The sequence below is a fragment of the Myxocyprinus asiaticus genome, chromosome 1 (genome assembly GCF_019703515.2).
Source record: "Myxocyprinus asiaticus isolate MX2 ecotype Aquarium Trade chromosome 1, UBuf_Myxa_2, whole genome shotgun sequence".
Taxonomy (NCBI): Eukaryota; Metazoa; Chordata; class Actinopteri; order Cypriniformes; family Catostomidae; genus Myxocyprinus; species Myxocyprinus asiaticus.
In genome coordinates this window covers 10,086,393-10,111,241 of record NC_059344.1, presented here as the reverse complement: position 1 = coordinate 10,111,241, position 24,849 = coordinate 10,086,393, and the positions used below count along the sequence as shown (strand labels likewise).

The 24,849-nt window shown below is 36.6% G+C and overlaps 1 protein-coding gene across 1 annotated transcript in view; it reads right to left on the bottom strand.

Moving 5' to 3' along the window:
- Positions 1 to 24,849, bottom strand: part of abhd17c (abhydrolase domain containing 17C, depalmitoylase) — an 80,414-nt gene that overhangs the window by 28,788 nt on the left and 26,777 nt on the right. Inside the window, exon 2 of the mRNA XM_051664917.1 lies at positions 4,235 to 4,414. Within this exon, the coding sequence (XP_051520877.1) occupies positions 4,235 to 4,414 (180 nt within the window). The remainder of the gene's footprint in view (positions 1 to 4,234; positions 4,415 to 24,849) is intronic.

The window sequence follows — 24,849 nt, the reverse complement described above, 5'->3', positions numbered from 1 at the left end:
CCGAAGTTATAACATTTTCTCTGAGCAGTTCTGGAAAAGTGACGAGGCAATAATAAACTGAACAAGTGGAAATGAGGATGGAAGGGAACAAAAGGAAGAGATGGTCTATAAGCAATGGTGATGTTTGCATTAAATCTGGCTTAGAGGTTTATTGGATGTAATCACTTTGCATCAAGGAAATTTGCCATGCTGACTCGTTTCAACTGTTGTTCAGACTCCTGTTCTACTAGTGATGAGGCCATCCTAAGCATCCTGATGTTCGTGCTACTATCTGCATGTGTAGTGTGGCATACTAGTTAAAGCTGCAGTCTTGCAATTGGAAGGTTGCTGGTTCGATCATTTTAAGGTGTGAGCTATGAGCTCTCAGTCCTGTGCTGACAGCAGTGTAATAAGTGCTGTTTAGTAAGTGCATTTACTTGAGTCAATCTGCATAAAAGCATTTGTTTTTGAGCCAAAAGGGTCCTCCTAAATTCTATGTTTATGTTGTGTCTGAGCATCTAGGATACATATAGTTGTCCTACCAATCAAAGCACCAAATGTTCAGCAAATTACAGCGGCATATAGTCTTCAATTTCAGGATTCAACACTCAGAAATTGAGAGTAGTCAAATCTAAAACACTAAATCAAAAACAACTTATGTGATTTGCCATAGTCTTTTAACTACACTGGCGGCCAAAATGTTGGAATAATGTACAGATTTTGCTCTTATGGAAAGAAATTGGTACTTTTATTCACCAAAGTGGCATTCAACTGATCACAATGTATAGTCAGGACATTAATAACGTGAAAAATTACTTTTGACCTAATATCGACCTGTTGATGCTCATTGACCCCACCCATGGGTTTGACATTACTTTGCTTAAATTTTTTCACATTTACCATATAGTGTGCTGTTCAAAATTGTTCATAATGTTGACAAATTATACATCTTTATAATATGTCAACATTATTAACTCTTTTTTGACTAGACTATATAGTATATGTGAACTAATTTAAACAAAGTGACATCAGTTCTTGGGGGGGGGGGGTTGGGGCATGCACATCAACTGGTTAAGACATGCCAGTCTATTGCATAATGTGGCAACTCAAAAAGAAACACAATGTTAAGCTACATTTAATGAACCAAACAGCTTTCAACTGTGTTTTGGAGTGTTGGCTGCTGGAAATGGGGCCTGTCTAGATTTTATCAAAAATTACTTTTTTCAAATAGTGACGGTGCTGTTTTTTTTACATCAGTAACGTCCTGACTATACTTTGTGATCAGTTGAATGCCACTTCGGTGAATTAAAGTACAAATTTAATCCCGAAACAACAAAATCTGTACATTATTCCATTATTAGACATAACAGATTACATAGACATTAGCCCATTACACTTCCTAGTGCTTGACGCATACACAAGAGTGCTAGATGCCGCTAAAGGAAGTGTAATTGAGCTTGAAATCATGATCGCCAAGGAGACTGCTGTCAATATTTATAGTGAAAAAGGAGATATGTTTTGTCTGTTCTCATCCAAAACTGATTGGATCGCTTCAGAAGACATGGATTAAACCACTGGAGTTGTATGGATTATAGGGGTGGGTAAAAATATTGTTTTTCCGATTAATCGCGATCTTCATTATAATCAATATCGATTCTTAAATCCCAAGATTGATTTTTCACTCAATGCGCAACCCTCTACTACAATGAGAGGAAATCACTTGCATTTGCAACCAAATTTCACGCTATGCGACTAAAGTGAATGTATTTGGCAGCTGGCTGGTAGATGTTTACATTTCACTCACCATTAATTGTTTAGTTTAGTCGTGAAGTGTTCAGCAGCGAGATCCTTTCACAGGGTGTTGAGAGTAAAACTTGTTCCGTGTAATGTGTGTTCAAGGACGAGATACACGCAACCCATTTGTCATTGAATACTGTCTCTTAATATCCTTTCTGTTCTTTACAGTCAGTGGTTGATCAAAAACAACAACAACAAAAAAAAAACACTGAATTGTAATCATGCATTGCACAGATGAGAAAGCCATTCGAGTCCTCTCTAATTAACATGCACTCATTTAAAGGTGCTGTTTACAGAAATGCGGTTTTTTGTTAAAGAGACAGTTCCGGTTTTGGCACGTGTTCAACAAATCAATGTGAATACTTGTAAATAGTACAAATGATGTACCATTTACTGTCATATGCATGAAATATAATATATTATTTATTGATTGAATATAATGGAAAATAGTGGCCAGTGACCACATGTGGCTCAGTGTTTAGCACTGCAACAGCAAGAAGGTCCCGGGTTCGAGTCTAGACTCAACTGGGCCTTTCTGTGTGGAGTTTGCATGTTTTCCCCGTGTTTGTGTGGGTTTCCTCCGGGAAAGTCCAAAAACATGCAGGTTAAGTGAATTGGAGATTTAAATAGGTGTGAGTGAGTCCCCCAGCCACTGGGGGTTGCGTCAGAAGTGCATCCGGCATAAAAACCTGTGCCAAATATACGGATCACAGATGGTCCACTGTGGCGACCCCTAACGGGAGCAGCCGAAAGAAGATTTATTGATTGAATAGATTTGTTCATTTAAAAAAAGCCAAAGTGTGACAAATGATGAAAAAGTAATAAAATATAATTAGTACAATTTATATTTTCTTAATTATACAGGGGACCTTTTAACAAGGTACATTAACAGTATTAGCTGGGAGAGAATTTATTTTATATGTAAGCAAAAGGGACATTATAACTGAAATAAACCCATGTGAATCGATATTGAATCAAATCTAAATCAGAATCGAATCGGGAAATCTGTATCAATACCCAGCCCTAATGGATTAATTTTATGTTGCCTTTGTGCTTTTTGGAGTCACCATTCACTTGCATTCTACCTACAGAGTGGATATATTCTACTAAAAAGCTTCATTTGTGTTCTGCAGAAGAAATAAAGTCATACACATCTGAGATGCCGTGAGGGTGAGTAAATGAGAGAATGTTCATTTTTGGATGAACTATTCCTTTAAGACTAATGGAAGTTTCTTTTTGTCTTGTGGCCAAACTGTTCATGTTCAACTGTAGAGGGTTTAAAAAAAAAGTTATCCAGCCAAGAGCAGTGAGTGCTTTTCTCTTTCTCGTCAATGTTGTCGTCTGGTTTATATTAAGGGCATAAAAGACAGCAACAAGTCTAATAGGCTGCATTAAAACTGTAAAGCCTAATGCACAGATCCAATATTTTAACACATATACTATTTTATGTCCAACCCACTTACATAAACTTAAACTAATAACAAAATTAACGTGTTAATGCATGCGATTAATTTAAAAAGTTTACCACTTACATTTTTCTTAATGGCAATTACCAATTTTACATGTTATTCATCTACGCGTGAGTTCTGAACACTGGTTGAGATAGGGCAGAACCTTTGCAATTTGTCAGCCCAGGGTCATTACACTGACGTACACATCACAAACACACAAAACAGGGATTCTGTGTCAATGATGGAGAAAGGACCTCTTACCCTTTTTGTACAAAACAAACCCAGACGGATGAATAAAACGAATTGAATGTGACTATGATTGCTGTAGCAAAGTGGATAGCCACAATTAATATAATGGATGATGAGAGTTTAAAGGGATAGTTCACCCGAAAATTTAAATTCTCTCATCATTTTCTCACCCTCATGCCATCCCAGATGTGTATGACTTTCTTTCTTCAGCAGAACAAAAACAAAGATTTTTAGAAGAATATTTCGGCTCTGTAGCGCCAAAAATCACAAAGAAAACAGAAGTAATCCATAAGACTCCAGTGTTTAAATCCATATCTTAAAAACTTGACATATTTTACTGGGTGAGAAACAGATCAAAATAGTCCTTTTTCACTCTAAATCTCCACTTTAACTTTCAGATGTGAAAGTGAAACTAAACAGGCACCACATGTGACTTTCAGATGTAAAAGTGAAAGTGGAGATTTAAAGTAAAAAAAATAAATAAAAAAAAAAGACATAAATTTTGATCTTTTTCTCACCCACACCTATTATAATGCTTCAGAAGATATGGATTTAAACGCTGGAGTCATATGGATTACTTCTATTTCCTTTATGTGATTTATGTGATTTTCATCTCCACAATATTTTCATTTGTGTTCTACAGAAGTTAGTTATATGAGTTTGAGACGGCATAAGGGTGAGTAAATGAGAGAATTATCATTTTTGGGTGAACTACTCCTTTAAGGTTATGTTGTGGGTCATAGATGTTTAGATCTTACCTTGGGAAGGCATCGAAGCAGTACGTTTTGCGGGTGTCGGGGAAGGCTACACGCAACCCAGACATGAGGGGAGAATGAAGGATCACTGCCGCACACTCATACCGGGAGGCCAGGTCTATTGTTGGCACAGTCCCTATACTCTGACCATACAGGATAATGTTTTCCGGAGTCACGCCATACCTTCAGAAAGAAAGAGGGAAAGACAGAAAAACTTTATTTTATGATCTCATTGTACAAATCTGGCATCTTCTTGGCTGTGTGGTTGAACTTGGCTAAAGAACAGAAAATTACATCACAAACATCCTTCGCTGTTTACTTTGGATTTAAGTTCATTTGAGTCTACAGCAACATTACAATTTGTGGCAAAATACATTTTCATCAAGGCATACTTATACAACAAGATAATCTAATTGGAAAAACTGGCATGTTTGGTCATGTACAAGAGTAACCAACTCTTAAAGAAACATGAAATAAACTGACAGCGTGGACTTAAACTTCCAGACTCAAAGAAAAGAAAATTCGTAATCTTTTGTGAGTCGATCACAAGTAGTCAGATGATACACATTGCTGTTTACACCTGGTAGCAGCATAAGTCTCAAAAATGTAACATTTTTGCAAAACTAACAGACTATTTTTGATGTAATGATGTAACGTAATTACTTGTTATCATTAGTGCATTTATAATGTTCCCAAAGAATAAATAAATAAACTCGTTTCACTAGACTCATGGTTGTCAGTTTAAACTTTAACTTGTAGCCTATGTTTTGCCAAGTCCTAAACATAGATTGTTATACGTGCTTTCATTAACAGTGCTAAAGCATGAATAATGCATCATCTGTGTTGGCTTGTGTGTTTGTTCACAAGTAAAAAAATCTGTCATCATTCACTAACCCTCAGTTTTAAATCCATATGACTTTTTGCCTAGGATGCAATGAAATCTGCTTTATTTATTTTATCCATGCTTACTGTTTAATTTTTACTGAATTCAGTGTTTCATTAAATTTTAATCACCAAATGAATTCATAGAACTTTCAACAAATGAAAAAAGGACAATTACTTATAACATGACATTATTATCATCAAATGCAGTGTTTCTATACAGATTCTCAGAGTACAACCCCCCCCCCAAAAAATATGAGTTTTTTTTTGTTTTGTTTTTTGGTTAAATACAATGTTGCACAGCAGAGAATCACAGTATTAATAAAGGCATTGATTGAACTTGAATTCTGTACAACAGCACTCTTGCTTGGAGATATTGCTTGAATATAAATGTAATTCTAATTGATTTATTAGTATTATTTATTATTATTATTACATTAAATATTGCATTTTAAAATAGACTAGTAATAATTTTTGTTTTTTTGCAATTTTTTCATCTCACATGTCTAGTTACGTTGAGCTTTTATTTTGGCGGAAAACCTAATGAAGCACTTTCAGTTTGTACGTTTGCGACGACAGCTCACTTCCGGATAAGCAGTTCGCTATATAGCTTGTGCTTTTTAACCGCAAAACGCTGCAATTGAATTATATTAATATATATTCTACATTTACTGAACGCTTCAAAGTTAATGAGCACGCTGCTCACTGTCATCTAAACACAATAAGCGTGTGTGACACTCATGAGGTTTTCAGTGTAATGTATAAGCGGCTGGCTTCACACATTCCCTCTGAAGCTTGCATATATATCTACTGTATATTAAATTGTATATAATTATATTTATATTCAAATGTATTCACTGTATTCAATTAAATCACAGCCTTTTGTGGTTTAATCACCACAACAGGACATATCTAGATTAATATTTGATCAACTGAGCATTCATACATTAATTTCATCCCAAACATTTTATAGTTAATTTAGTTTTTTGACTGGATTCAGCGATTCTGTCCTTGTTTTCCGTAATACATCTCCTTCTGTGTTCCACCGAAGAAAGCTAGCCCAAGTCAGCATTTAGTCCATTGCATCTTTTTTGCCATGCACTGAAAGTGAAAGGTTACCAAGGCTAACATTCTGCCTGACATTTCCTTTTGTGTTTCATGGAATACAGGTTTGGAACAACACCAGGGTTAGTGAATAATGACAATATTTTATTTTTTATGTGAACTACCCCTTTAAGGTTAGCTACTCAATGGTCTCTGGCTATGAACTGTTCATTTTAATTACCGAATGTTAAAATAGTGAATTAAATAAACTGACAGCGAGGATATAAAAACTTACAGTCTCTAAGAACTGCTGAGTGTCTCACAGCTTGTGAAGACAGGTGTGGAGTTTTTATTTGACAATTTAACATGTGCTCAAGGAAAACACTAGAAGGGGGCGAGGGTGATGTTAAGGTGTAGAAGAAAGAAAGAAAAGTCCTATTATGCTATTTAGGTGTTTGTTCTGAGATGTTCTTGGCAGGCTACACATTCAGGCTAGAGGTATGCGCCAGGGTCACAGACAGATAGAAACACGTTTGATGTTTAAACTCAGATCAAGCTTGTTTTTACCGAGGGCTAACCCATGGCCGGGTGAGACAAGGTGGAGAAAAAAGCGGCCTTGAATTGAAAGTCATGCACGCTCGCACAGCTGTACAAAATGTACTGCAAGAGTCTGATAGCTACACAAGCCTCTGAACTCAGCTACCCCTGGCAAGAGCTTTGTCGAGATTTTATCAGGTATCAGAACATGAGGTCTCCATCTCCGTCTCCCACACACAGAGATAATACTGGGTGAAAAGAGGAGGTAGAAACTAGGGATGGGCATGAGTACTCGGACATGGCAGGAATGATCGATCATGAAAACTATGATTGATGGTGATCACGCATGATGTGACTTTTCACTTAATTCGAAATTCAATGACAATTACCTGACAACTAAACACAAATGTGTCAAAGAGGAGCTTATTTTTAATTTTGAGATTATGTTGTGTTTTTGAGGGATACATTGATTGTCAGAGACGTCTCATAGCAACCAAACTGATATACGACGCTGCAATGCTATCGTTACGATAATCAAAAGAGTGTAATTAACCGTGTTTTGAACACCTGTCTCTACAAAACATTTGCTAAACACATTTTATTATCATTTAATGTAAGAACTTTGACTTGTTAATGGATATTTAATAAAAGTGAATGTTTGTTACTGACTGTAAACCTCCCTGCTCTGGGTGACGTAACACACCTGCATCTCGATGAAATGGGAGTTAAAGATTTCCGCACCAGCTTCCAAGTTAGAAGTCTGACAAAGTGCCATTCCGTTGCACATTCCCCAGTTGAAAGGTGGATATTCCGACTCTGAGTTGAATGGAATGCTTCATGAATCATTACAGCAACAACAATACGGAGCATCACGGCTTTCTCCACTGAAGCGTACACTTGGGGACACGCACACACCAGGCATGTGGTAGTGGACTCAATGCGCTGATGCAGCACATATACAACAGGCAAGAGTTTCAAACAGCTAGACAGAGCGCAGCTAAATGGAACAGAATGCAGCGTCTTCAAAACTGAACTTCAACTTAACAAGCATCTTAAAAACGTAATGGTTATGGCGTATCCTGTTAAGCCAACCGCAATTTGAAAATAGACGGTTCAGACAGTCACTAAAAAAACTGGTGTGCACTAAGATTACTATGGAAACCTGAAGGAAGAACAGACAGATGCGTGTTGTGCCCATTCTTTCTTCGAGTTGGGCAGCCAATCTTCAAATAATGACAAAATATGATGCATTATATTTTGATTATGCAATCTTTTGTACATTTTGTAACAGATTATTTTATAACAGCCTATAATAATGAATAGAGGATGCACAGGAACAAAAAGACGCAATGCAGCAGCCAAAGACGTTTGTTAGACGTGTTATTATATATACACAATTATGTACAGGTCATTGCCCCGAGTACTCGATAAGTAATTAGTCCGAGTACTCGAGTAGACAAAATGACCATCCCTAGAAACTGTTCCTGTAAATAAACCATCACCCAACAGATACACTTCAGCTCTGTTTCAAACATAGTGAGCTGTCTTGCTGTCTACTGCTACATTTTAGTAACTGAAAGGGAACCTCACAAGTGCCTGATTTAGAACAATCTACATACACATAAAAAATGACTAGTAAGATTTAATTAACTTTTGTATCAAGTTTTTGCAAGCAAATTTGTATGGTATTAAACTTAAAAAGTTTCAAAGTTAAGTTATTATCATCCAGTTAATACTAGGAATGTGCGAGACTAGTCGACTAAACGGTTCTGATGCTGCTAGTCAACACTGGAATTACTAGTCGGTTAATATTCCCCCCCGTTAAACTGATCATTTTTACACATTTACGCTTGGCCTTATATTTTTGCAGAGGCTGCACTTAAATTACTGTCATATTAATGTTACATATATTAAATAGAATTAATAATACAAATATAAAAAAAAAAAAAAGAGGATATTTGGAGCAGATACAGAGTTTAATTTCACCTCAGGCTGTGCGTGCTTCTTCCCTCTCACACTCCTGGCGTGCGCAGGAAAATGTCCTCTCGCTAGACAAGCAAACTCAGCAAAGTAGTAATGAAATCACTTCAGTGGTTGCGGGAATCGGCTTTCCAAACGTTTGAAAGTCCCTATGGATGTTTTCACATTTCAGTCTTCTTTAAATCTGTGCATGCTTGTACGTTATTTTTCTGCTGCGCAGGCTTTTTCAAGCGCAGGATAGCCACCTCAGGTGAGTCAAGTCCCGTCTTTCACCGGACCATGTCGACGTGTTAATTTTGCTCATCAAAAAATGTATGCTTTTTAGTAAGTAGCCTAGAAAATGACTGTTTTAGGCTAGGTATGACATTTTTTTAATCTGCTGATTAAGAAGGCTAATTTCAACGAGGTGCCAACTGCTTAACAGGTTAAATTATCTTTTATTCTGTGTGCACATCATGTTTTAGAGTACATTAGGTTTATTGTAGGCTACATCACAAGCCTATTTTTTCTATCCTATAGCTACTTTTTTTTTTTTTTTTTTACATTGTTACTGTTATTGGTTAACATTCTTTAATGAACAGCCATCATATTAGATCAATGGTTGATGCACATCGTGAAATACGCGCAACTTTTCAGCGCATTTTTTTCTCTCTCGTAGATTTGCCTTAGTCTACCTGTAAATTATTTATTTTTTTACTTAATTACTATGTTAAGTAACTTTTACGTGGTGAATTCCATTAAGAACAGGCTGGGTTGCTCCATTGATCCTGCACTATTCATTCAATTGTTTTCAATAAATATGCCTGTTAAATATTCGCAAACGTTGATTCAGTGAATGCGTGTCATGTTCTATATTTAATGTACAATGATCAATTCAAGGCAAGCACGTCGCAGATAAATGCCCCTTTTCAGGGGAATTTAGCTTTGGATTTGGAATAGATTAAGTATTTTAAATGGGTTGCATAAATATATATTTTTTTATTGTTTTCTGAAGGTTGGGTTCTTTGAGCCCGTATGGATGTGTTCAGTGAATGCACACATCCATACTCTTTAGCAGGGGGTTTTAAACTTATGAATGCTAAGGACCCTCATATATGATGAACCCCTTGCCAGTGACCCCCTTCCTTAAAAAAATAATAAAAGGAAAGCACTTTATTTTTTCCTTTATTTTTCAGACGTGAAACTATTTTGTCTAAAATTAAATGTACTTTTGTCATTTTACAGTAATATAGTGAATCTAATATGTTGTAGAACAATTTTAGATGTAAAGCAGCTTTGTAATCTCTTTTCATTTTCTACCAAAAATGTTTTGCGGACCCAGTCAACTCCAGACACATGCGAAGATGATACGCATAAGTGTGCAAGGTTGCAAAAACCAGGCTCCGCATGGACTGTGTTGATGAAAAAATGTATGTCACATGCACTGTGCGAGATGTAGTGGTATGGCGAAAACTTAAGCATACTTTGTATATTTTTATGCATCTTAAAGCTATAGTACACAATGCATTATAGGATTGCCTTCTCCGTGAAGGAAACATGCAATGCTGTTTTAGAATTTGGCCAAAGATCTTAGAAAGCAATATAACCATACTGCCTTCCTTTTGGAACAGCCTTCGCCTGCTAGGTTTTGGAAAAGTGCCTGGTGTGAACTTCAGGCTTAAAATGAATTTTCTAGAAGAGATGAGGGAATACTTAAAAAAATAATATAAAATAAAGAACAGGGAAAGGAGGTGGTGAGAAGACTCATGATGACCTTGATAATCCATCTCCATCAAGACCACTTCACTTGGTGTGTCAGCATAGAGTTGGGGAAAACGTTTTTTTTTTTTTTTTTTTAGTTAAAAGGGGTAGTTGCCCCAAAAAAGAAAATTCAGTCATCGTTTACTTCCCTCTGTGTTATGACTGCATATGACTTTCTTTTTCTCAAAACAAAGGGAAAAATTGTGAAAAAACTTTGTTCTCAGTGATGTCATACAATGGCAGTTTATAGTGACCACCTCTTCAAGCTTCAAAAAAAGGACACAAAAGTATAATTAAGATGTCTAATAAATTATTCCATGAGTCACTTGTTATGAAAGCATACAATGAGGTTTGGTGAGAAACAAACCAAAATCAAATGTATTATTTATTGAAACTGTTGACCAACCATTGCTCTCCTCTGCGCATTCATGAGACTGCACGAGAGCAAGTTGGTGTGAAATGGTGTGTTCAAGCAACAACTCATTTTGTTTATCTAAAAACAGGTCAACCACAGTGATAGAAACAACAGAACACAACACAGCTGCAAACAGGCAAGAGAACCGAACTTACTAAATATGTCTGATGAGTTTGTAGTCAAAGAAACAATGCATTTCTATTAGTGATCGATTAATATGGGTTTTTTAATGGCCGATGCCAATATACAGGGAGCAGGGTGGCCGATAGGCCGATACAATGCTGATATATCACACAATTTAATATAGTAAATAACAAACAAAATTGCTAAAATATATAATAATATATATATATACATATATATATATATTTTTTTTTACTTTAGCACTATATTTACTCAATTTCACACTAAACTTTAACTTTGTGAAAATAATCCCAAAAAAAATATTGTATTTTAAATGGCAGATTTCTTCTGATTTCTGTTTAGTCACCGACTCATCAAATTTTTAGTAATTTATTTACACATGAAGAAATTGTTAATATATTAGGGAGGAGGAAATAACGGTACACACAGTAGTCCAACATGGATGGCATGTCCATGTTAGCAATCGCATTTCCTCCAAAAATACTGAATCAAACCAATTGTGCATACAATGCATAGTGAATTAGACATTTACTTGTAGCGCACATGAAGCGCTTTTACTTTGAAGTTGCACTCACAAGCTCGTGTGGATCCAGCGCGAGCAGCAGCAATACCCTGACAGTTTAAAAGGCCTGGATCGCCTGCTTGGATTGTCATGGAGTGACCGTCATGATTTGTGAATCAGGGGAACTTTTGATCCGGATCCTGAAATGTTTGATTCTGGCTGATGGAATACTCGCTTCAGAGGAAGATATTAGATGAGCGCTCGACGGAAAGAAAATGCTGGATTTTCATGAGGTTTGTGAATTACATATTTTTAAAAGAGGTATCTGCATATTTGGTATGGTATATAATAGAAGTTTTATTGATATTTGCCTTTTATCGTTAGAAAAGTTACAGGGAACTGCTGAGGAGAGACTGTTAGAATACCTTCAGGGGAAGATTTATGAGCATTCCACAGGATGCTGCATCTGCTCAAGTTTTGTGAGATTGGTTTATTATATTAGTTTATTGCCTCATGAAACAAACAGAATATGGGAAATAGCATAACTTTACTTACAGCAGATGACTAAATCCAGCCCCAAAACAACATAAGGTGCAGAAATTTTGAAATAATCCTGAGATTATTAAATAAACATGAGCTTGGCTCTCACTCACACAGACATGCTGTGTACGCACTGTCGCTCGAGACTGCCCGAGTCTCTGCCTGAAGGAAAGACGCCGCAGGCAGTCAGAGAATTTCAGCCTTAAGTAAATAAAGTGTAACAAATTATCATCAGAAACATCAGCGGTAATTCCATTATTGGTGCACAAATAATAGTTTGATTTTCCAGGTAACTGGAGAATAATATATCGGCTGCCGATTTATCGTGCATCCCTAGTAAACAATGACTGAATTTTATTTTTTGGGGTGAACTATCCCTTTAACCTTATCATCAGTTAAAAGAATATTCTGGATTCAATACAAGTTAAGCTCAATAGACAGCATTTGTGGCATAATATTGGTAAATTAATTTTGACTCGTCCCTCCTTTTCTTAAAAAAAAACAAAATATGGGTTCCAGTGAGTCACTTACAATGGAAGTGGATGGAACATTATTTTTGGAACATTAAAATACTCACTTCTTCAAAAGTATAACCACAAGACATAAAGGATATGCATGTAAAAATTATTTTAGTGTGATAAAATCCCTTACTAACCTTTTCTGTGTAAAGTTATAGCCAATTTTACAACTTTGTTGCCATGACGATGTAATGTCAACAAACCCTAAAACAACTGTAAAAATGACAATTTAAACAACTTCACAGCTCAAATACTACATGTGTTTTAACAGAAGAATTAATCTAAGTGCTTATTATAAAATTATAAGCTTCACATTTCATCCTTTAAACATTCCATAAATTGGCCCCATTCACTTCCATTGTAAATGCTTCACTGTAACCTTGATTTTTGCTTTTTTTAAGAAAAGGAGGGATGAGTCAAAATGAATTTATGTGGTAATCAACATTATGCCACAAATGCTGTTGATTGAGCTTGACTTTTATTGAACCCAGAACATTCCTTTAAGTCCTAGTAATACAGTCTTTTTCAACAAATGACACAATTTTACATGTAGCGTGGGTATCAACTAGGGTCATGTAAAAAATGTGTGAATCTCTAAGGAAATTAATCTCTTGAAAAGATGTAATTTTTCATCAGTGGTTCCAATCTACTCCGATATCATATTTAAAATAATAACATAATCTGTTCAAATGCCTGAACCCAAGAAATTTCAAGGAACATCAGCAAAACTGCTGTTGACGTTCAATGGATTGCAGAACTTTAAAAATAAAATTAAGAACTTATGCTCTATTAGTGCATAATAATAATAAACAGAAACAGATTAAAATTTAAGTCCTTTTTTAACTCTAAATCTCCACTTTCTTTTACATCTGAAAGTCACATGTGGTGCCTGTTTAGTTTCACTTTCACATCTGAAAATGAAAGTTAAAGTGGAGACTTAGAGGAAAAAAAGGACATAAATACTGTTTTGTTTCATAACCACATCTATTATATTGCTTCTGAAGATATGGATTTAAACACCGGAGTCATCTGGATTACTTTGTTTCCTTTATGTAATTTTTTGAAGCTACAAAAGGTCTGATCACTATTCACTTGCATTGTGAGGACCTTCAGAACTGACATTTTTCAAAAATTCTTAGTGTTCAGCAGAAGAAAGTCATACTGGGTTTAAACTGACCTCAGAATCAATTCTGAATTTGAGAATGGACCAGAATCATTGGAGAAAGAATCTCAATGCATTGGAGAATCGTTTTTTTCTCCCACACCTAATGCATTCAACTTTGAGTAAGCCACCCGAAGGTTGATTTCCCCAAAACATGCAAACAAAATTGGAAAATGTAAACACCGTTTTATTTTATTTTTTCAATTACAATTTTTTATTGATTCAAAAAAAACACAGAGAAAAACACAAACACATACACATACACATCGAATCCACATTTAACCCCCACTAATATCCCTCCCCAATCACCAAACTCAACCTGACCCCCAACGAACACCCCTGTTGTCACATATCATAATACACACACACACAAATAAATAAATAAAAAATAAAATAAATATATAAACTAAACTTCTCTCTCCACATCCCCTCCCCAAGAGTCCCCCAAAAACACCAAATAACTGCCCCACTTCCTAACAAACAAGTCGCCAAACCCCAGCCTTCTACTCGAAAGCTGCCACCCTCCCCATCACTGCACACCACTCCGGAAATGATGGTGCTCCGTCCGAACTCCAACCCCTTAAAATAATTAATCTGCCAATCATGATACTGGTCAGAACCCAATTTTTTATACGTTTACCCGCCAAATTTATAACCGTCTCATCGCCCCAATTACAGAGTGTGGGGCAAAGTAAAATTTGAATGCCCAAAACTCTGAACCTTCAACCAAAATTCTTGGATTTTAACACACCCCCAAAAGACATGGGTTGTGTCTCCATCTTCTGATTGGCATCGCCAGCAGGTGGGTGTGTCTTTAAGACCAAGCCTATACAATCTAGAGGGGGCCCAAGAGAATCTATGTAAAATCTTGAATTGCAAGGCGAACCCTTGCATCTCTAGATGCAGACTTGACATTTTTTAGAATCCTAGCCCACACTCCCTCCTCCAATACCAAATTTAAACCTTTCTCCCATAATCTCTTGAGGGAAGTTGAAGCTCAATCTCCCAGACTCTGAATTAACAGGGAGTAATACACTGATGCCTAATGACCTTTTCCAAAAGCAGTAATCACCTCTCCCAGAGTATCTGCCGCTTTAGGGGGGTGTGTGCTACTCCCAAAAATAATATTTGTAAAACAACGATTGTTCCAAAATAATCCCGAGAATTTAGAAAAGGAATTAATAATTCTATGAAGGCAAGGCATAGATCTAATGGGGTCAGAGACGAATAATAAAATATCATCTGCGTAAAGCAAAAGCTTATGCGCCACACCTCCCGCAACCACCCCTGGAAAATCATCTTCCCATCTTATCGTGGCTGCTACTGGTTCCAGGGCAAGACAGAACAATAATTGGGAAAGAGGGCAACCCTGCCGGGTGCCCCTATCCAGAGTAAAATAATCTGAAATTAATCCATTTGTTTGTACCACTGCTACCGGATGTCTATGAAGTAACTTAATCCAACCAATAACAGTATTTCCGAACCCGTATATTTCCAAAATCTTAAAAAGATAATCTCATTCTACCATATCAAACGCCTAATGTTATCAAAAGAGCTGCAGCCCCAAATAAACCCCACCTGATCTATATGTATAAGAGATGTCATAACTTAATCGGTTAGCCAGAATTTTTGACAATATTTTTACATCTAGCATCTAGAAATTGGACGGTAACTCTTACACTCGCTTGGATCTTTGTCATTTTAAAGGATCAAACTGATCCGGGCTTGTGTCATGGTTGGCGGAAGCTTTCCATTCTTTAATGATTTCGTATAAACTTCTAACAAAAGTGGAGCCAATTCTGTAGCATAAGATCTAAAAAATTCAGCGACAAAACCAACTGGCCCCAGAGCCTTGCCTGTAGGCAAGGCCTTAATTACCCCGCCAAGCTCCTCCAAGGTTATCTCAGAATCAAGAGAATTGTTTTGCTCATTCGTCAATTTAGGGAGTTCTAATGGTTCCACAAAGTGTCTAATGTCTTCATCAGTAGACGAAGACGTGGAGCTATAGAGATCAAGATAGAATTCTTTAAAAGCATTATTAATATCAATGGCTGAGGTAAATATTTCACCACCAGCAGATTTCACTGAGGAAATGGTAGAAAAAGACTCCCTGCTTTATATATCTAGCCAAAAGCTTCCCTGCTTTATCCCCCAACTCAATGGCCAAAATTCCACCTTCTGTGACAAAATAGTATTATCTGTATTTCAATCGGGTCAATTCTCTGAGGCCATCAGATAACATTTGGTGCTTCAGCTCTGCCTCGGCACTTTTAATATTCCCTTCAAACTCCACGAGTTCTCATGCTTTGTATTTTTTGGTGAATGAGGCATACTGTATGATCAGACCCCTAAGAACCGCCTTAAGTGCCTCCCAAGCCACGCTCACAGAGGATACTGAGGACCAGTTGGTCTCCATATAAACATTGATTTCAGCCTTTAACATTGTTGGAATTCAGGATTTTGCAAAAGGGATAAATTAAAGCGGCAACTATATGATTTCCTTTTCTCCATATGTGGCAACACCTTTAAACTCACCAGGGCGTGATCTGAGACTAAAATGTTTCCAACTGAGCAATCAACAACAGATGAAATGAGGGACCTGGAGAGAGATATATATATATATCTATTCTAGAATAAATCTTATGGACTAATGAAAAAAGAAATTATAGTCCCTACCAGATGAGTTCAAAAGTCTCCAAATATCTGTAAGACCAAGATTTTTTACATTCCTGTGAAGCATCAATGTTGCTCTAGGGGGCTTACACACTTTTGCTTCACTATGATCAAGGACTGAGTCCATCAAAAGATTAAAGTCTCCTCCCAATATTATATCATGAGGGGTGCCAGCGGTTTGTAACTTCCCTTCAAGATCTATAAAAAAGCTCTGATCATCAGCGTTAGGTGCGTAAACATTAGCCAAAAATCAACCTTTGCCCCTGAATTTCATCTAAAACAATGATGACTAATCCTAATTTATCTTTAATCTGTTTGAGACATTTGAATAGATGTTCACATATCAATATAATGACTCCCCTGCTCTTACTTGAGCCAGCACTAAAGAAAACGTCCACCCCATATCTTCCCAAACTTTTCAGCAGGGAAAAATGCATAAGATCATATTTCTTACGTTTAAGAAATAACCTTCTTTCTTTTTATGGGGTGCCCCAACCCATTCACGTTCCACAGGGAGAGAGACAATCCACTCATATTAACATATTAGAAAAAATAGAAACAAAATTATGAAGGCCACATTTCAACTTTAGAGCAAGAAACGAACCCAGAACTGCCCCCAGACAAAAAGAAAAAGAAAAACGTGTGCATTAACCCCACTCACGACAGCGCCAACTGGCGTCCATCCCTCTAAACTCAAACAGTCCATGTATGTCTACGAGAGCCCCCGCAACAACTTTGCTGTCAGATTGCTCAAGTCCGGTGCTTCTATACAAATTTTGTGAGACAGAATTACACAACAGAAAATAATCTATAACACACACTCCAGGCAATATGAGGCATAAACACAAAATAATCATCCGCATAACCATCCCGAAGGCGTGTTCCTCCACAAAACAAACTTCAGCCGCTAGCGGAACCAGCAAAAAAAAATTAAAAATAAATAAATAAAAAGTGTTCACTTTCCTTGGGCAGTCAAACAAATGTTCAGTGAGCCGGCCCGTTCTGCCATTACATGAGTGGAACAGATGCCCTAATCACTAATGATTTGCAAGAAATAAGCATAAAGATCCACATACTGTTCCAAAGAGTGTTATTCAACAAAACAAACTTCAGCCGCTAGGTGGAACCAGCACAAAAAGAAACAAAGGTGGCGCCCAGTTTCCTCGGACGGTCAAGTGAATGTTCAGTGAGTCAGGTCCACTTGGCTGTATCAAGAGTATCACACAATGACTTACTCCATTGACATTATGAAGGACAATGCTTGCTGTAAACATGTAAATATTTTGGGCCATCCTTAGCATCTATTCTCAATTTGCCTAGGAATGTCGGTGCAAACCCGACCTTCAGTTGATGTAAGAGTTTCTTGCATTCCTTGAATCGATCACATTTCTCTCGTTGAATTTGCAAAGTCTGGGAACAAGAAAATGTTGTGGTTCTTTCAAGAAAGCCTTTCTTTACTCCTCACCTCACGTAACAAGTTCTTTATCGGATGATCTAAGAAATTTGGCCAGAACTGATCGGGGCCTGTCACCTTCCACGGATCTCTGAGCCAGAACCCTGTGAGCTTGCTCAATTTCTAGCTTATGGCCTGTTAAGTCGAACAGACTCAGGAAGAGCTTGTCTTGGAATTTCACCATATCTCAGCCTTCTTCGTTCTCAGGAATTCCAATAATTTGGACATTGTTTCACCGATTACAATTCTCCATATCTTCCAACTTTTCCCAAATACGTTCCAATTCCATCTTGGTCGCTAGTGGGTTAGCAGCTAACTCCCTCTCTGATGACTCCAGATAATCAATCCGTTTCTCAACGTCCCCATTCTTGTAACCAACTCAGAGAATTCAGTCTCCATGGCAGTGATCAATCAACGTATTACAGCAAGCTCCTCCAATCAGCAACGACCTTCACCAGCATTGCCGACATGCTCGACAGTTGACGCTGAATCTCTCCTGCTGCACCATCCAAACGGAGTCCCTGGTCTGCGGCTCTGTCAGGGGTGTCAGCTTGAGCACGTAAGTGTCTTTTAATGTCTCCAGAGCCTGAGGATTTCAAATTCTTTGACATACTGTCTTCATAGAACAGTTATGGAACAGGGTGTATCAATCTCACCGGTTTATGACACAAAAAGTATTAAAATCTAGCAAAGTGCACAGAGCTCGCCGTTCACACATCCAACCCCCCGTAAACACTGCTTTATTAGAAGAAAACACTGTATACAACACCACACTACAGAAAATTTTCAAGCATTTGTCTTTGGAGAAACTCAAACAGTCTTGGGTAATGCAACGTGACAAAGACCCCAAACACAAGGTTAAAAATCAACCCCATCACAGCAACAAATTTAATAGTTTTGAAGGCTCACTAAAATGGACACACAATGGAATTTTGTTAGATTTTGGAATTTCAAGCGAATATAATGTATAAATGCCATGAACGGTGCATTTGTGTGTCAATCAGTTGAACTCCATGTCCGAGTGTCAGTGAACCGCACCATGGAGGTCAACCAGCTTCTCCGGAAGGGCGTGAAGCAGAGGTTCGCGCCAAACTCTCGTGAAAATATAATTAAGTATAAACTTTTATACTGAATGGAGCGCGCTCCGGTTTCATTTTGAATGATCATGTAATGGCAAATGTTCCTGGTTTATACACGCCGTGTTAGACAGGCAGTGACAAAGAGATGACGCACGCTTACTCTTTTTCTGTGGAGTGATAAAATTATATCAAAAGTTTTACTAAAACAGAGCATTAAAATAACATGTGAAATTAAGAAATTAGAAAATAAATATTGTACTATTACATTATATAATACAAATATATATATATATAAATATAATTATAACATGAGTTAAAAAAAACAAGTGTAAATGTAAAATTGACCAAAACTAAAGCTGACCAAAAAGAGACCTGCTTTAAGTATTTAGAAATATTCAAAACATTATTTTTCATGTCATAAGTTTTTAAAGCCTTAAAAGGAAAATCATAGTTTATCCTTATTTTATTAATATATTTGAAGTTAAATATGTAAAAATGACTTCTTGTTCTTAAGGTGTATGAAGCACACATGTAGAAAAAAAGCACACCTTAAAAATATGACAATTAATCGTGAAAGCCCTTAACGAGACAATCACCACAGCCCTACAACAGACAATTAATCATAATTTCAATTACTTGTTTGACAATTAATAGTCAGTCAAATTTCATAATCATAACAGCCCTAAAATAGACAGAGAGGTCTATCAGGCAATGAGATTTCGAAATGTAGGATGGCAGGGGAAGAGTCATTTATATTCATGAGGAAAGCGATACCCGATTGAACGAGTCAGTAATATTTAAGAGGAAAGCGCTACCTGATTGGACAGAGGAAATATAGTCCTACCCCTAACTGTAACCAATCAGGTAAAGCTTTCCTCATACATATTAATGAGTCTTAATATTTATCCATCCTACATTTTGGAAATTCACCCGCATGGGAGCTGAAATGAGGAAATAAATTGATCTTTACAAATTTTGTTGAGTAGTTTCTCTCTCTTACTCCCTTTACCGTTTGACCTGTTAACGGAATCGACCAGTGGTTGTCTTGCGATCAATCAGTCGATTACATTGAGTGGTAGACTATATTTTCAATCAAGACATCAATTTTAAAAAATGATCATCTGACTAGTAGGAAATCTTTTTTCCCCACCTAGGTAATCGATGTCAGCAAAATCCGTTATGAGACCATCTCTAGTTGATACAGAGAGAGTGAGACCAAAGGTGTGATACCTCAAGGAACTGCCAAAACAAAACCATTTCAAAATCCATTTTGAAAAATAAGAGACTGATGAGAAATCAATCTCTGAAAAGAGGGAAAACTCTTTGAGCCAAGGCAAACATGCTGTGTCTAGCACAAGTACCCCCTTTTCCAAAGTGGAAAACTACTGAAAACACAAACATGTGCACACAAGCAAAAACACACAAGTCAATGCAAATGCCATGTTTCCTTTGCCTGAATTAAGGCAATAAGAAATGGCTTGTCCAAACAAGCACTGAATCCGATTCCATGGAACAACTGGAATGAAAAACAAATTTCTGTGTTTATAGCCGGAGCAGCACAAATAACTACGTTTGCAAATGATTCAGTGTTTCTCTCAGCTAAAACAATATGAGAACGTGAATGTGCGTGGGATAGATGTACGTTTGTGTGTGCTAATAAGAAAAAAAATTAGAAGAGCTTTGTAATCTTGCACAAGATGACACACACAGCAGTCTGTTTCCTGAAACAGTCCTTCCGCCAAAGCAAACATTTACAGATGGATTTTGGGCTGAAATTCACTCGCTGTTGCCAGCCCAAAAGGTTTACCCTGAAAACAAGGTTTCTCTTTCCCTCTCTGTGAATACTCTACAAGGTTATCAAGTGAAACAGATGCCAGTCTATGCATTTCAATTCATTTGCATAGGACTTATGGATATGCAAATGATCTTAAGTAAGCAGTGAAGTGTGTAATAGAGAAGTCTTTTTAGGTTAGCAGTAGTCTAATGGTCCCCTATTTGAAGTGAGCCGTTATAATTATCCTTGTGACTTCATCCAAATCAAACTTTTCATGATAACATCTCGGAGAACTGTTGAGTGTTTTTAATAGGCTAAGCTGTGGATCCGAAAAGTATTTGGAAAATTAAGCCACAATTAATTTATAAAAGTCTTTGAAATATAGACCAAACTATCAAAGTGGCATTTACTTAAAATATAGATAGCACAAAACACTTTAAGCAAAACATTATAAAAAAAAAATAAAAAAAAGTTTTTCAAATGAAAGAATATTGTATGATCTTAATTAGGCAAGAGCATCTATGCACTAGCAAATGGAGATAAAAGTTGCAATGTCTGTGTATTCAACATGTGAGGCCAGATACTCTAGTTCAGACTGACTTTGTTCTACAAAAAACATGCATTTGCCAAAACCAAAACACTCATCAAAAGAGCTACTCTTGTGCATCATTAACACAAACCGCAACTAATGCTTTTTCCTTAACCCATCCCAGAGAAAAGTCTTGTAATTATGCAACAATGTGGCATGAAATTAGTTTTTACAATGTTGACACTTAAAAAATGATTCAACTTTCCTGTGTGGGAACATTACGTGTGCAAAAATCAACATAAGCATCCAAACAGGATTTAGAGATTTCTCTCACAATGAAAACATTGAGAAATTGATAGGGATCAAAAGCATGTGGAAAACAGGAGGTGCCCAGAAAAAACCGGAGGTTCAAACTTAATGAACTCCCCTGCACTTGACTGACACTGTAAATACTCAACCTTATGACCCTTCCTATAAAGATGATGTAACTATGAGAACAAAAGTTTATAACACACTGACCAAGAACAGTGACTACAAACACAGACAACACAAACAACATGAACAGGTTGTTGTTAATTTGCTGCAGGAATCCGTGTTAACATGCCTTCCCATCTGTGGAGGATTAGAAGAGTTCACCTTGTATTCCTACATTTCACGTCATTTTTCTCTGCAATAAATGAATGCCACACGGATGTGGTTCACTGTTCCTGGCTGTGAGTGAAAAGGGGATTTTACAGGGTTGCTGCAGAGTTTTTAAAATCAAATTGAAGAATTAAGATCTTTTGGGGGATTGATTCATAGCGTGGGACTTTTAACTTTAAAGGCACTTTAACTTTGAAATACACTGGGGACACTTATTAAGAAATGTTTGCACTTCACTGCTTCCAGCTGCTCATTCAACCAAATAAGGGATATAAAATGTGCACTCCTACAATAATCTACAACGTATTACAATATAAACAATTAAAAGTAAACATTGTCATATTTCATCAACAGTTGATCTTTAGTGATCGCTTGTCATACAGTTCCGATATGGCTTATTGATTGTGAACTGCTATGCAACAGCTGAAAACACTCACAAGCCCCGAGTGCTTGGAGAAATTACAACAGTGCCACGTTTTCACTTTAAAGGACGCAGCGCACACATTTAATTAAATCGTATCCTTTTTAAGTTCGATAATCACATTAGGTCATATCACTGTCTTTCCACCCCCAAATTTAAGACCTCTTTAAATGATTTTTAAGACTTTTGTTGTATCATTTAATATATTTAAGACTTTTTATTATTTGGGAAACTGAATTTAAGACATTAAGACTTTAAGGATCCACGTGAACCCTGTTTTAATTAGTCAGCAATACTGATCATTTGTATTTGTATCTGTATTTGTATTAACCTAATTTCTCATTAGCTGTCTTCACATAGACAAACACTGTTAAAGACCAGTGCACTGCTAGAAGAATCAGAAGTAAATCAACATTGAAAATAAGTTCAAATTCAGGGGCATTTTTCAAGCCCCTGCATAACAATTATAAAGCTTTGCTCAAGTAATTAAAATGTTAAAATAATGACATATGACTCCATTCCAAAACCTTGCGAGCTGCCTTTTAAGGCCCTATAGTGGTGCTCAGATGCGAATACTGTGTACCTTTTGGAACAGGCTAAGTATTATGGCTGAGCATTTGGCTAAAAGAAGGCATCTTTTAAAGGCAGCACTGAATGTACTGTATCCTCCAGGGAGAAAGCAATCCCATAATGCACTGCAACAAATTTAGTGAAAAAAATCCATCCAAGTTGGCGGAAGCAGCGAGAGAAATGCAGATACTTCCAGTATATACTTAAATTCATTCAACACTGAAAGTATCAGCCCTCTACATTGTGAGTAAAAAAATCACTCGCATGAGTAAATTTCGCGCTATGCAACTAAAATATGTCTGTCTATATTTGAGTAAATATTAACATTTCACTAGCCAGTGATTGAGTTGTAAAGTGTCGAAGCCCCGAGACCCTTTTACTGAATAAAAAGCAGGTGATTAAGAAGCTGGATTCAGCCTCGTCTTTCCCCGCATGCTGTCTTATGAGTGCGGTCCTGAACTCGCAACTACATTGGTACAGCTAGTAAATACTTGCATCAGACATCCACACCAACACAGCCTTGTTTTTTTTTAGATATGCAGCCAATAACCTACAAACAAGGAAGTATAAAATAATGCCTAAACTAAAGACTCTGCTAACTAAATTTAGCTGACTCGATACATGTGTTAACGGACTATGATAATGGCCTACTCAGACAACACATTGTTTCCTAGAGCTGGCAGAAAATACTCAAAACAGACACAAGCAGCGTATCTATCAACCACAAATAATAAAATATTGAGCAGCAGCCGCTGGAGTTGCATTGGAGTGACGTCACCTCCCCTCTTCGAATGACTGGCTAGAGGAGTTGTCGATCAAGAACAAGTGGACCAACAGGGACGCAAAACGCCCCCTGATTTACATGAAACTCTACTCACAAGTTTTGGAAAACCAAGCACAGAATTTAGAAACAAAAGCAAAGTAAAATACAGGATAAGCATACAAAAAAAAAAAAAAAATGAAAAATGAGCAAAATTGTAAGAGCGCACAAAAAAAACAAAAAAAGAAGGATTTTGTTTGCAATTCTGATGACTTTGCTTTAAATTTTCTGTTGTTTTTTGGCAGCATATTATAAATGTTTATATATTTTTTGATTCATGCTTGTTATTTTTTTTTATCTGCACAAATTATTTTTATCTGCGCTTTTCATTTATTTTTGCACGTATTTTTTGATTTGCACTTATTATTTTTGGATCCGTGACCACAATATATTTGACGGGATTTTGATCCCATATACAGCCAATAATAATATTTCAACAACAATAATATATATATATATATAATTTCTGATAAAAAAACAAAAAGATGCACAAGAGCTTTACAGTATTAATGACAACATTAAATGAAAACAAAGGGCTGAATCACAACATGCTGATATTTAGTACACTTGAATTTGTGATATTGCTTACAGATAATCATTTTAATAATATAGCCATTTAATATTATATTATTCTTATTATATTAATGCAACTATGAATATGACACTTTTATACAGTAGGGAACCACTTTATAATAGGTGGCCTTAACTACTATGTATCAAATGGTTAAGTGCAATGTACTTATTATTAGTGCCTGACTGATATATTGGTGACGCAGATATTAGCCTTTCACCGATATATCGGTAACGGTATATATGTTTACCGATATGCGCAGATATGAAAACTTTTTTTCAGAACATATAATGCAGAAAACAATGCTTTAGAATTGGTGTCATAACGTACTTGGTCCAGCAGAGTGCGCTCCGACTCCATTGTTTACAGAGCTGACTCTGAACTGACGGTGGCTCTGCAGACAGGGTGGAGTTAAGTGGTGCGGAGTTAAGCAGCGTCTTCTCGGTAAGCTGATAACTAGTTTGTGAAATACATACTGGAAAGTTAATAAACAATGACCCCATCATTTTCCTTTTTCAATATAACTAATATAATGTTAACCCTGTCCCTGACAACCATGTCACTCATGTTTATCACACCTGTTTGTTATGTTAGCCAGTTATAGTTTGTCAGTGCAGTAAGT